At 43.4% G+C, this 14157-nt stretch overlaps 2 protein-coding genes and 1 non-coding gene across 5 annotated transcripts; all 3 read right to left on the bottom strand.

Annotated features, from left to right (window-relative positions):
- Positions 1-1336: 1336 nt before the first annotated feature.
- Positions 1337-10491, bottom strand: KICS2 (KICSTOR subunit 2). 3 transcript variants are annotated; one of them, XM_052669122.1, is made up of 4 exons: positions 10181-10491; positions 8142-8215; positions 7927-8063; positions 1337-3997 (listed from the first exon to the last, which is right to left on the bottom strand). In XM_052669122.1, exons 1-4 carry the CDS (start codon positions 10413-10415, stop codon positions 3181-3183), a joined length of 1263 nt encoding a protein of 420 aa, XP_052525082.1. In that variant the 5' UTR covers positions 10416-10491; the 3' UTR covers positions 1337-3180. The 3 variants fall into 3 exon arrangements, with proteins under 3 accessions (XP_052525082.1, XP_052525083.1, XP_052525081.1); XM_052669123.1 differs by having other exon boundaries at positions 7927-8045; XM_052669121.1 differs by having other exon boundaries at positions 7927-8215.
- A 778-nt stretch (positions 10492-11269) lies between these two features.
- RPL18A (ribosomal protein L18a) lies at positions 11270-14119 on the bottom strand. Its single transcript, XM_052669127.1, has 5 exons — positions 13988-14119; positions 13410-13589; positions 12703-12832; positions 11734-11843; positions 11270-11415 (listed from the first exon to the last, which is right to left on the bottom strand). The coding sequence occupies exons 1-5, from the start codon at positions 14003-14005 to the stop codon at positions 11323-11325; spliced, it is 531 nt and encodes a 176-aa protein (XP_052525087.1). The 5' UTR covers positions 14006-14119; the 3' UTR covers positions 11270-11322.
- LOC128074130 (small nucleolar RNA SNORA68) lies at positions 12137-12268 on the bottom strand. Its single transcript, XR_008202997.1, has one exon. It is a non-coding gene; the product is annotated as a small nucleolar RNA SNORA68 (small nucleolar RNA).
- Positions 14120-14157: the final 38 nt, after the last annotated feature.

Genomic DNA, 14157 nt, shown 5'->3' with positions numbered 1-14157 from the left:
TTGTACAAAGATCCTTTCCAACTGTCCTGTCCTGTCCTGGTTCTACTCCACTGTTCCGTTCTGTTCTATTCTATTCTGCTTCTCTCAGAAGCAAGTAGGCTGATCCCTTATTAATCTAGCAGCCATTGTTTCAATAAGTCTGCATGCAGACTGCAAACTTCAGCATGGAAATGGTTGATCCACTACACCTAAGAATATTGGATTTGCAGGCAAAACAGTGTAGACAAATTGCTTAGGAAGCTGGGGTGGGGACTCCGTTTATCTCAGTCATTCCCTACATAAGCAACAATAAAAAAGGACTTGCTTTTCCCAAACGCCTATTATTCAATGACAGTTGAAAATAATTGCCTATTGCTCTCTCTAGATAGATACATATGAAGAGAAGAAAATAACTTTTACTGTTTCTGAACCTTTCCTTCAGCATCATTCCAGGCAGAGGTGAGCTCTACAAAATGATTTCCACACCTAAAATGGGACTTAAATGGTCAAATTTGTAAATCATGCAGGCAGATTTAGAGCATCAGATTAAAAGAAGACAGCCTATTAGTGCTCACAAATTCCCACCCCATCTCTCTGATAAGAGTTAGCATCTTCCAGCGTGGGGGTGCCTAGTTTACTTAGCTGTATTGATGAGGGCAAAGCCTCAGATGCCCCACCACAAGTCTAACAGAGTTTAGGTGAAAAGTGGAGTTGCAAAACATAACCTTTCACCTTTAAAGTATTCCTACAATTTTACCTAGAGTCCTACACAGACCCAGGAAGTCTTTGGAGAAGCACTGCTCTATTCCTGAAGAACCAGACCTAGTAAATACCCAGAGAGGACATAACTCCAGCCTACTGCAGTTGCCAGTGGTGCTGATGAAAGCAAGTCTTTTAACAACTTTTAATTCAACTTGTAGATCCCCACATGGGACCACAACAACTCAGCACAATTATGCTCTCTTTACAGCTCTGAGTAATTTGACTTACACACACCAAAAAAAACCTCCCAGTACTTTGGTAGCAAATGATGCATATAACACAGAGCCAAATATTTAGTGACACTAAATACTTTATGAGATCAGTAGTGAGCTGCACAATTACAGCAAGCACTGCACTGCCCCAAGCTTCAAATGTTAACTCTTAGCATCATATTAGCATGTCCTAGTTAATAATGTAAACCAACTAAGACTCTCAAAATCATCTATCCAGAAAGAGCTGTTCTGCCAAGATGGTTGCTACCTAAAGATTGGAAACAGGTGACTGTATTCATATGCTTTTCTCCTCCCAAAGCTACTTTCTTCCCCTTACCGTGGATAGCTGGTCTCACAGGAAAATACTGCAGAGGCAGACAGAATTCGTGCAACACTTTATTATACTGCTGAAGACTGGGAATCGGTTCAGGTGACAGCTGCTTCTCTCTTATCAGGCTGAGGAAGTCAATAGCACGACAACATTACAAAGCCACTCTCTGAAAGAAGGTAAGCACACAAAAGACAGTCTTGGGAGGGTTTAGAGTTTCACTGGGACAAAAGGACAACAGGAGATGCAAAGTGCAACATTGCTACAACCAGGTGGTGGTCTGCTGCTGGTGTATCTACCACTCCTTTTCCAGTGACAAAAAGAAGCCTCTTCAAAATCTTAAGGGTGATACTGCAGCTAGACTAAGACTTAGGAAAAAGGAAGAAGCAGATATTTTCAACAGACCAACACCTAATTATAGCAAAACATGGAAGACTCTCTCTGGCACAAAATGCAAAACTGAAGCTCAGACTTTGAGATGAGAGCATTCTTATGTGACTGTGAAGAAACCAGCACTTGCAGGAGAGGTGAGACAAGCTACCAAAACCCTTTGCAAGAGAGGAAGGTACTCAGTAAAACTTAAAATCCAAGGGTATCTGTTCTGCTTCAAAGCTTCAACAGTGTTAGCTAAGGATCTAACTTGACTACACCAGCATAAACTGTGTGTCAGAGCCACATCCTTCCCTCCTGAATTCCCATAAAAGAAACTGCATAGTGGTCAGAAGAAACACACAGAATAAGCCTGTAAGTCGTGTGTGACACAGGGAAATATCGATTCTCAAAATGAACAGCACTTTCAGAATAATCAGAAACCACACTTCTAGCCTCCGGATTTGGAAAAACTAAGCAGCGAAACAGACATTTCAGAACGAGGAAAACATACTGCACAGGAATGAAAATCAAAATTCCAAGAGTTGCAATTTAGCTTACTTGTGAAAGCATTTAAAACAGAACAGAATAAAAACAACAAACCTCCAAAAATCTGAAAGTATATCCCAGTTGGCCCTGACAGCAAATTGTAAATTAACTCACAAAGGGTATTTCCTCCTGCACGCTTTTTTAACGTGTAGCTGAACAAAAGCACAACTTGAAAGAGCTTTGCTGCTTTTCTGTGGAGCCATTCCAATCTAAACCACCTGCTCAAACTCCTTCAGCTTCAGTTGGAGCCAGATACACACAGGGTCTCATCACTGCAGGGAACGCTCTGCTCCCAAAACATGCTTCAGCTTTATTTGATTGAGCCTGTGTTCTGAAGCAGCTTTATGATTGTGCCTGTGTTCTGAAGCAGCTTTACGCTTCAGAGCTTGTTTGGAATAAACTGCTGCTTAACAGACAGTATCAGTTCTCAACTGTTTTTAAAGTGTTTTAATTAGCGAGTTCCTTTGTGATTCATGTATCTTATTTATTGAAAACATGCTCTTGTAGATTCAGATATTTCAATATTCCCTTCCATCAGTGCACAGTTCCCAGAAGTAATTCCTGTCAGACAGTTTTTTGGTTTTCGGAAAATACACATTTTCCACCCTCATCACATTTTCAGTAATCTCTATAGATCAGACTATAATAAAGTGCATATATTCCTTTGTTATACAGGCAACTAAGTTGTGGACTGAAAAAATAAATCATACTGCAAATTGGAAACCACACACACACACACACTCAAAAAAACTCTCACTGCTGCCATTTAGCACCCCACAGTTAAGTTATCTCACTGAATACTGCCAAAAATATTTTTTTCCCCAAGAGTCAGTTAGCTGTATTTTTTTTTAATTGAACTTATATCATTAAAAATAATGGTTCCTTTTTAATTAGACGACGATAATCGTGAGTTTATGTAATCCTGGAAGCTGCAGTTACCCCAAGGCTGACAGTCTGCCTTGACAATTTGTGTTACGTGTTTTACCCTTTGGATCCAGGCTTCAAACTTGCAAAAGCTTTGGAATTCTTAAGGGAATGTGAAATTTCATTGAGAAAAGAAATAAAGTGAGAATCCCTTTCTGACTTCTTGGACTCAAAAATAACTACAATGGTGAAATGAGGTTCAGGGCGAGTCAGAAAATAAGTGCTTTGGACTTTGTCATCGTAGAAGTGAACAACTTTCTCCAAACTGTTGAGGTCAGAGGTTCTGTCAGTCATAATCATGATTACATTGGGCCAGTGCATAACAGGCCTGTCACTGGGCAGAGACACCACTGCAGGATACTGATCCACTCCTTTGGGAGCTTCCCTGTAAGAGTGGGGATGGTGATAACCGTGTCCTTGAAAACTCTCCGATCCACGATTGTCAAAGATTAAGGAAACATTGACAGCGTCGTATTTCCGAATAAAACTGGAGATTTTCCCAAAGTAATCAGGATTTGTTTTAGCAGTCAGAGTTTTCATTTCAGACGCGGTCGTTTGTCGGCTAAGGGCCTCGTGAAAGTAGAAGCTAAACTTGGCAAGGAGAATGTTTTTGAGTTTCACCAGCCAGAGGAAGAGGTGAGGAGGTTGTACGGCTTTCTGGGACTGCCCCCCAAACAGATGCTTCTTGGTCTCTCGTTGTTTTTCAAATATCTGGCCCCAAGTCTGTAGCTTTGTGTGAGCACTGTGCAAGTTGACCAAGGATGGAAGGAATTTCCACTCTGAGATCTGAGCCTGAGCCTTTAAGAGATGCGCAAGCACATCTACTTCCAGCTGGAAACTGCTTTCAAGAGGACTGAGGATTGGATGATGAAATCTAGAAAACACAACATTGTTCAAGACATGAGAAACTCTACAGGCAACAGTGAAGTTATCAGCTAGTGCTTCTCAATTCACAGACGGAACACAACACATCAAGGCAGGCTGAAGCGTAAGCCAACAAGTTATCTTGTTAATTTAAGAATTCCTACTTAGCATAACTAGGACAAACATTTTAATGAATGTACAGCATACCTACATCAGCCTACATTGATTCACAAGCTATTACAGAACCATTCCTCTTTAAATTCAAGTGGTTTTGTTTCAATTTTAAATCTCTTCTGGTGGTAATATGTCTTGATAGCTGTCAAATAGTACTAAGATATCTAAGATATTAAGTTTAAATAAAGAAAGTTATGTTATAAATTCACTGCTCATGTAGAGAAGCTATGAGGAAACCAACCTGAGCTTGCTTTCTTTCCTTTTCAATTTACAATAAAACAATAAAACTGTGATGGGAAATAAACCAGTAGAACTACAATTAACTGTATTTACTGTTGAACCCAGTCTCAAATTTGAACGTTGGTGTGCCAGGAGCAATGAAGAGGAAAAATATTCAGTAGAATCTCATACTTCCACAGTAAAAGATTCTCTAACTGTCAGCACATCTCCCCCTCTAAGAATTTAGGGCAAGACCAGCTCTCAGTTTAACAGATGCTATGAAAATGTTATTCATAAGGTAGAAGTGCCAATGCACATCTTATTCATTAGAGTGATTGTACCATTAGGACAAGTCTCAGTGAAATGGAGTTTTAATAGAGCCATTTTACAGCTTTCTCTTCTCCTCCCAGCTTTTCTCCATTTTATCTTAACTTCACAGAGGGGAAAAAAAAAACAAGCCAAACCACCCCACAACAAAAAACCGCACTCAGAACCTGTCTACTTCCTTCTCCTCATCACTCAAACTTGTAGATTTGTAACACTGGAGATAAATACACTTTAATTCAAATTGTGCAGAACTGCTCCAGTTGCAGTAGGTAAATACTCAACTTCTAAAAGACAAGAACTTCAGCTAAGACAAGCAGCCTTTTTAATAAGTGTATTCCCATAACATGCATTTAGGTGACCTCTTAAAGAGATCACCATCAAAGAGCAACCAACACTTCAAAAACAAAACTTGACTAAAATCAATACAGATTGATGCCCTCACTTCCAACATCCTGGGTTGATCCTTGATACTACTTTAAAGCAAACAAGTTTACACTTCACACCTCTAATAAGTGATCAACAGGCAAGGTGAAAGCAGCTCCACTCATTATCTCCCTGAACTCTCCAGTCACAATCCACAGAATCAATTTTGGAAATACTTGGTTCAAAACCAAAACATTTCATTCTGTTGTAGACCAAAAGAATGGACAAGAATGTTAAGCTTTTCTCCCTCTTCCTCTTCTTCCTCTTCACTGCTTTTTCTTTGACTTTCCACTCAGCTTGCTGCCAAAATATCAATGCTTCAGCCTGTAAAAATAGTCTGACAGCCTTATCATATTTCAAGGGTCTCCTTTTTTCTTGACAGCCACAACACACACTTTTGAAAGGATTTGCTTCTAAGACATAAGTTCAAATTTATTTAAAAAAATTAAATGATAAATGTGGTAGATCAGTCTATTTCCCCCCCAGTCATTCATGAGAGCACAGGGATGATGGTTCTGTTCTCCAGACTACAAAGACAACATTTTTTCTTCAACTTCTTAATTTCTTTCTCTAGATCACAGATGCATACAAAGCTACAAAACACTGACTAGATGCAAGCCACAAGACACAAGAATAATTACATCAAAGAGGATTACTTATTGATTATATATTAAGCTTTTATAGACCTGAGGCTGTTCTACTTTCTCCAATTAAAAACATAAACATTCTCCTCTCACACACTGCCTCCTTCACCCCACAAAAAAAAGTTCAAAAAGTTCAGGCAGTGGTGATTTTCCAGCTGTATTTTACAGAAAACACAGAGGAAAATGTCTTCTACTGGCTGTTCACAAGCCAGGAATAAGCACTAACAAAATAGCTTCCAATTGTTCAGAGATTGATGATTTTCAGATGTAAAGGAAAGAAACCAAGGCCAGAACCTGCAGGAAAACAGATGCCCCGTTTGGCTTAGAAGTGTTGATAAAATGGTGCACCTATAAGTGAGGATATATTCCCAGAGGGAACAGACAGCATCAGGGTGAGTTTATCTGACCTTTCACTTGAGAGAGACAACAGAGAAATGCTGCGTGGCAAACACACGTCACGTAGCAGCCCTCAGAAACTGCTCTGAGATACATCACAACTAAAAGAAAGAATAAAGGATGGACTTTGTTTCAGAAATATCCAGTACAGCATTGGGGAGAACCAAGCTACCCACACAGCTCTAGTAGCAGCTCAGAACATCTCCATCGTTTTAGGTTTCATTGGACTAACAACCCTGAGACTGTAAGGATTTACAAACCAAGAACTGCCAAAAATTACTAGTAAGATCATATAAATCAGACTTCCAAATAACAATGTTACACAACAATTTCCTTAAAATTATTAACAAAAGCAAGGGGAGTCAGCTGCAGTGCTTATGTTTGGAATTTTAGAAACACTGTCAGCAGCACTGAATTTTTTTTATTGAAAATTTAAAAAATCTTAACTATAAAAAAACCTCGCAATATTTCACCCAAATGTCTTCTTAGATGCTATTTCACTAACAAAGATTAAAAAGAACCCAGCTACACTTGAAGACTATCTTCCTAAAACAGCTACCTTGTTTGGCTTTTAAAATAAAAGCATTTTTACAGCCATTTTTGCCTCCTGTCAAGTTACTCAAAATTTCTTTTCTTTTTAAACTGCCACCACTTGCACAGATCACGTTTTAGCTGTGAAATTCTCAACCAAGAGTGACTTAGAGATCTTAATATAAGAAAGGCAAGACCACCAAAGACTTTGTGCTCCTTCTGCTACCTCCAGTAGCTCTCAAAAGAAGTGATAACAGAACACCATAAAACCCTTCCAGGAGGATCAGAAACAATAATAGTCTATATTAAAAGCCAACAATATTGTGAAATTAATCTGAAATTTACTCAGATACAAACTAACGCAGGGCTTTAGAATGTGTTGGCTCAATTCTAAGTTTAAAACTAAAATTAATATACAAATATTTGTTCTATTCCTAAACCAATTTCATAGAGTCACAGAATGGCCTGTGTTGAAAAGGACCACAATGATCATTGAGTTTCAACCCCCTGCCATGTGCAGGGTCACCAACCACCAGACCATGCTGCCCAGAGCCACATCCAGCCTGACCTTGAATGCCTCCAGGGATGGGGCATCCACAACCTCCTTGGGCAACCTGTTCCAGTGCATCACCACCCTCTGTATGAAAAACTTCCTCCTAATATCTAACCTAAACCTCCCCTGTCTCAGTTTAAAACCATTCCCCCTTGTCCTGTCACTATCCACCCTTGTAAGCAGCCATTCCCCTCCATGCTTATAAGCTCCCTTCAAGTACTGGAAGGCCACAATGAGGTCTCCCTGGAGCCTTCTCTTCTCCAAGCTAAACAATCCCAATTCCCTCAACCTTTCCTCATAGGAGAGGTGCTCCAGGCCTCGAGCCCTTTTCACTCAAGTCCATATTGAATTAAGTCCTTGTTTACCCTGCAAGCAGAGCAATGGACATAAGAACAGAATTCTGGCATACATTCTTTGCTCTCAGCTAAGTATGAATTAAGGAATAGAGAAGATGGCTCCTGTAAAGTAAAGAATAGAATTTTCTGGGTTTTTCTTACTTTGAGCCCTCAGCTCAAGGGTGGTCATTGCTCACCAACATTCACTTCATGCATGAATTCATGCAAGGAACTCCTCAGCAATCAAAAGACAGTAAAATCTTTAGGCTTTCAGCCATAATGTAATTTATTACAGATCATATGCCCGAGTACTTACTGCCAGCAAATAAGCACTGACCTTGAGCTATATTTCTTTAAGATGGATTCCAAAATGTTTACCAGTTCCTCAGAGTTAATGAACTTTTGGGTGCTGAGCGTGTACATTTTTTCATAGAAGTCAGCAATTTCCATCCGAGCCTGAACAAAAAAACAGAGCTGTTCAGACAGGTGAGAAAGCAGCTCTTCCAAGTGAGGAGCTGTTCCTCCCAGTGCATTGCGACCCGTCGCCACCACCTTCTTCAGCTCATTATGCAGGGATGTGTAGATGGTTCGGATGGAGTCCTTTCGGCTGAAGAATGACTGACCACCTGTTCAGATAAATATGGAGGTATTACCAAATTCCAGGCAGAGGAAAGATAGACAGCAATACTGGAGAACAAAACCACGTTTGTTTTTCCCCAGGTGTTCCTATGGGTTTTTCATCAAGAAATCAGTTTCAGCCTATTATTTTGCAGGTATGAATTGCACACAGAAGCACTCCGTGTAATCTGATGCAAGTCTTGCCTGCCCCAATTCTTATTTCATAGCAGCCAACTACTGTTGCAAAATGTCTTCAAATTCTTCACACCTGTGTTAGCTGCACTATGGGCTTTTTAACAAGGGTTTAGTTAACTCTGCTACTATGATACACTATTATCTCTGGAGGTCATGAGTCAACATGAGGTTTTAATAGGCTCAGCTGCTGTTAATAACTCCAAAACTTTAACAGAGAATTCCCTTAATAACACCTCCTCAAAGACAGAGCACGCAGACTTGGACAGCAGCCTTTACATGGGAAACGTGATATTTACGTGTACAAACCAAATGCTTCAAGTTCCTACCCTATCTTAACATCAACCTGAACTCAAAGGGAAAACAACTGCAGTTTATCTCAGTGGGACCACAGTGCAGACTAATTCATAATTAAACTGAGAAAAAACAAAGTCAATGCTTCCCTCCACTTGTTTGACATTATGATTATTTTAAAATAAATAATTTTTTAAAACGTAATTGTGAAAAGGTTTGGGTTGGAAGGGACCTTAAAGATTAGCTAGTTCCAACCCCACTACCACCAGGGATACAGACAAAGGATATTCCTCATTGATGTTCCCAAAAGACTGTACAAAGCTACTATTCTTATTTCATTTCCATTTCCAGATGGCTTTATGTGCTGCTGTGGCACTCATGAGCTGCAGCAGAGCAAGGATCATGAAGAATGAACCTGCAGAACATTTTTTTTTTTTTTTTTTTTTTTTTTTTTAAAGAGACTTCAGGTTCCATTTTGAAGCTGCTTATAACTTTCATAGTGGTATATAGTCATTTCCACATCTATTTTACACATGTAACGTTCAAAAGTTTCATTAGCAATTTGTAGCAGAAAAGCATAGAATTGGTTATCATGGAAAAATAGCTCCAAGCCAAGAGCTGTCCCTGGATCAGGGCAGGGGAACAGTCACCCATTGCTGCTGTACTTGAAGTATGCAAGCAAATAAAACTATGCACGTCCCTTATGTTGTCAATTTTGCTCTTTCTGCAAGAACCAAACAAACTTTTAGAAGTCTGCTTTACAGTAGGCTTTTTCCCTCTGTAAAATTCTTCCTACAAAATAGTTTAAAGTCACCACTTCAACATAAACACCATAGCAGAACTTTCTTGTTGCTTTACTGCATCATGCAGCAGACTTGCATCCCTTGATTCAATTTCCATGCCAGTCTGCAGTCCAAAGAGAAAACAAGGAGTTCTGCCCAGAGGACAGCATGATGATGGCTTGTCCTGCATGAGTTAGTTTTCTGTATTCAGAGAAGCAGCTGAGATTGTAGCCAAGGTTTCCTGAGATCCTGCAGCATCTACATGAATAACAACTTTCAGGAGGCAATCTTCAGCCCTGAGTACTCACACACGTTCTGACACACACACTGTTCTAGTTTTAGGGCCTGGAACCATAAAGTGAAAGAAGCTCTTGGCGACTCCACTGAGCTCACCTTTGCCAGAATCTCAGACAAGAGCACAGCCGCCCGGAAACAGAGCTGGCTACAGCTCGGGAACCGTAGCCAGGCTGCTTATTCCCCGGCACAGGTTCGGAAGGACTGGCTGTGCCAGACGCAAGACGTGCTTCGGGGTAACGCGAACGTCAGAGCGCACGGAGGGCGCGGACCCAGTGCTCGCGTTCGACTCACGCGCTGCACTCCTGCGCTTCCCGCGAGCCCGCCCGCTTCCCCCCACCCCGCCACGGCGGGACCCGGAGCAACGCGGCAGCCCGCCGCGACCGTGTGGGGGCCCGAGGACGGCGATACCTAGCTTCTGGCCCAGGAAGGTCATGCTGTGGTAGGCCTTCTCGGCGGCGGCCAGGTGCGCCAGCCCGGCCAGCAGGGCCAGCCAGCTGGCCCCCGCACTCTTGTTGGCCTCACGTTCCTTCTCCACGTTGTCCTTGGCCTTATCGTACGAGAAGATGCCCAGGTGGGAGAAGAAAGTCTCCAGCACCGCCTGCTCCACCGGCACGGGCGCGCCCAGCGGGATCGACTCCCCCATGCCGCCGCCGCCGCTTCCGGGTTCCGCTCCCAGCCGAACGAGGAGCCCCACTCGCTCCGCAGCCCCCGGAAGTCCTCGTCACGTGATGCGGGGAGAGACGGGCGGGAGGGTCGCGGTCACGTGAGGTGCAACGGCCCTCCCCGTCATGCGGCGCGAGGGCACAGGTGGGCGCAGGGCATGCCGGGAGGGGATGCTCCTCTGCGTAAGGCGCTGGTCGTCCGCGCTAAGCTGCAGAATAGGAGCGCGCAGAGCACGGGCCCTCCGCTCCTGAATTGTTTTCTCTGGTTTAAATCAGAAGGCCGCTTTCATGCTCCACTGTTTTCTCCATTAAGCGTCCAAACGCAAGGGCTTCTGGGCAACGTTAGCTTGGACCCTAAAGCACCACTCCTGCATGATCTCCCATGTAAGCCGTGGCTTTTGCAGCTTCCAATCCCACCTGACATCTCTGCAGCCATTTTAGGGATCCTCAATTGCTCAACCCACTGACAAGGACTAATTTAAGCTTTGGACAGATCAACTCCTTGAACAGATTGGAAAGATGAGTACAGCACGCAGCAGAGCTGTGACACACAAGCCCACAGAAAGGGGGCTGCCGTGACAGCATTGCCTGTTCCAGCTCCTGGGGAACATCAGAGCTCTGTCCCACCCACCTCCTGCTGAAATTAGCAGCCACTTCTCTCTGCACTGAGCTCCAGAGCTCCCCTGCTGCTGTCCCAGAGCAGCAAGGTTCCCAGCTGCCTCTGGCCAGTATTTCTACTACACTCTTCAACTAGGCTGCAAATAACATACAGAAAACAGGATATGAACAGGGGCTTCCTGGGTATTTGAGACAGAGTTTACAAAGAAACCTGGAATGAAAGGTTCAAATAGACCTTTATTACACTGAGTAGACAGCACATTTTCGTACTTAGAAGAAAGTATTTGGTCTCTTGGTGGTGAAACGTGGTTTGTGCTGACGACGCAGAACTCTGTGTGGCAGAGGGAACTTGATTTTAGAATCCTGCAAGGAAAATATTTGTGTTGAGATACTACATCACTACTGCTTTACACTTCACAATACTGAAAAGACACACAACGTCTGCAATTGTTCTTGAACAAGAAGTCTGTGAAAGGCACATTTGTTGTAATGTAATACATGTTATATTCTGACTTTAACAAAAGGAACTTTATCACAAAATAAAATATCTGTGAAGCTATGAGTGCAAGTTTGGTTCCCCCTCCACACTCTTGCCTGCAAAGCAAACCTGCACCAGACACAGCTCCCTCCCTCCAGCCCTCTACCAGACTGGGACCCAGCAGGTACTGCAGTTTTACTCACATGGAACTGCTTGACTGCTGGCCTACGGCACTTGCTAGCAGCAATCTGCTCAACTTTCATTATCTGAATGGAGTGAGCACGGGCACGATGACGGGCTCCCATATCACGGTCTGCAACAAGAGAACTCATAACTCAATGTCTCCAAAAGAACGCCATCTTACTCTTGCCTGACTTCAAGATATGCGCTTGCAGAAATAATCAAGACGGGATTTACCTTTTTAAAACAAGTGAGTTGATTCAGAATCCACACTGAAGTATTATTAATGGAAAAACGTTCTTAAAATTCCTAAATTATTCAGACTAGATACTTAGCTATCAATCACTGCATTATGGCAAACTTGAGTTCTGAGGCCTCTTAAGCAATCTTTCAGTACATTAATTAACAGAAAATATCCTATTAAGTTAATGTAGAACCTCAAGTTTCACTTTCAAGAGCACCTCAGCTCTGGAAAGGCGACAAGATCCATATAATATTTGCACACACGACAAGAACATCATTACAGAGAACAACATTCTTTGGGTTTTTGTGTGCATTACGTACAGTTCCAAATTCAACTATCAACAGAGTCAGCCATACAAATGGTGTACCCCTCAAGCACTTTACATAACAGAAGTTGAGATGATCTAATCTGAAACATTCCCTCAACAAGGCCGTTCTGAAACATTATATACAGTAAACATCTAGAGCACCTCAAAGACTAAAAAACTCAGCCTACAGAGCAAAACTTGTTACCACAGTTACTCAATGTTACACAGTGATCAAAAGGGAATATCTTTATCTAGAAAAAACATATTATGAGTGTGAGATCACACCTGCAGACCTCTCCAGCAGCTTCCTGATTTCATTTCCTAGAGTTTAATTTTGTTTCTCGTAGTTTAAGACAGCATTCTTACCCAGACTTTATGCTCAGTTTAAGATTTAAGCTTATGTTTATATACACGTTCTACCTTGAACAATTACAAACTTACAGCACTGAGTGACAGCACCAGCAGTGGTCAAATCCCTGTACTCTCTGTACATGTTGTGAGTTCCACTACGAGAATCGTAGCGCAGCCAAATACCAAAATTTTTTACCCGCAGAGGGGTCTTCTCATACACCTGGAATTACACAAAGGGACAAAAGAAGTTAAATACGTCATCAGTATTTTAGTTTAACTACAATGAAGCTCTAATGAAAACACTGTGGACAGTTTTAGTGAAAAAAGATTTTGTCTCTTCTCCCACAACAACATAGCTGCATTCAAACTGATAATTTTTGATGAAAATACTTAAAATCAACTTTACATCACTATGAAAACAAATGGAAAAGGACACCCTATAAATAGATTGGTAAGCATATACTCTCCAAGAGTTATGAATATCCACATAACTCTTAAGAAGTATAAGCCCAAATAATGAACGCTAGACCCTGAAAACAGCAGAGTACAGTAATGACTTAAGTCATCATAGCAAGTTAATCTTGTTTTTTTTTTTGACCGTTTGCTGTTTCCTAAGCTCCCTGGATATATACTGCCATTTTGAAAAGAGGAAGGCGTTGGTTCACTTGACAGCAACAGAAAGATAAACTGAGCTTAACTTCACTCCTAGCAGCAGTGCTTCGTGTAACTTTATCCTATATATACCAGCAGGAATTCCCTTCGAAACCGCCCAGATTACCGGGTATGTCATCCCCCACCTGGCCGCAGTATACAATCTCTCCAGAAGACTTCTTCATCTTCTTCAGCTGTGACACGAAATACCAGAACCGGGACTTGGCGACAACGTGGTTGGGAGCGAAGATCCGCATCCGGTAGAGCGGAGGAGTCCTGCATTTCGGCGTGGGCAGACAGCGCCCGACCACCTTGTACTCCCGCAGCTGCAGGGAAAGACAGCGGCGTGAGTCGCGATGCGGAGGCTGCGAAACGACTCCCCGGGACGGACACCTCGGCGAGAGGCGGAGGACAGAGGTCCCGGAGACGAGGAGCCGCACCGAGACGGGCCTCCCGGCGCCCGAGGAGAAGCCGTGCTGCGGAAGGCCGGCAGCGCCGCCCGCCGGCCCGGCCTATGGCGGCCCCCCCTCACGCGTCGTGCCGGAGCGCCGCCGCCATGTTGGCCGCTCGCCTCCATGCGCGGCAGAGCGGGGCCCACTCAGGAGCGCGGAGACCGCTCTCGAGCGCCACGAGCCCGCACAGCCGCACTCCCAACACCCGGGGCCGGCCTCAGGCCCACCGCAAGACACGGACGCAGTCAGAGCGCTTCGCGGCCCTCACTCACGGTGCCCGACGCCTTCATGCTGCTGCCGCCGCCGCCGCCCGCAGGAAAGGAAAGGCCGCACGCGCGGCTGCTTCACGTCACCCGCCCGCTGCGGCACCGCCCGCCGCCGTCCCGCCCTCCCATTGGCCCGCGGCGCGGCGCGGTTGGGCGAGGCGGCTGTCAATCACCGC

The sequence above is a fragment of the Tympanuchus pallidicinctus genome, unplaced genomic scaffold, assembly GCF_026119805.1.
Source record: "Tympanuchus pallidicinctus isolate F22 unplaced genomic scaffold, pur_lepc_1.0 scaffold8, whole genome shotgun sequence".
NCBI classification, from domain to species: Eukaryota; Metazoa; Chordata; class Aves; order Galliformes; family Phasianidae; genus Tympanuchus; species Tympanuchus pallidicinctus.
Note: the sequence above shows the minus strand (reverse complement) of the source record. Positions and strands in the feature narration are given on the sequence as shown.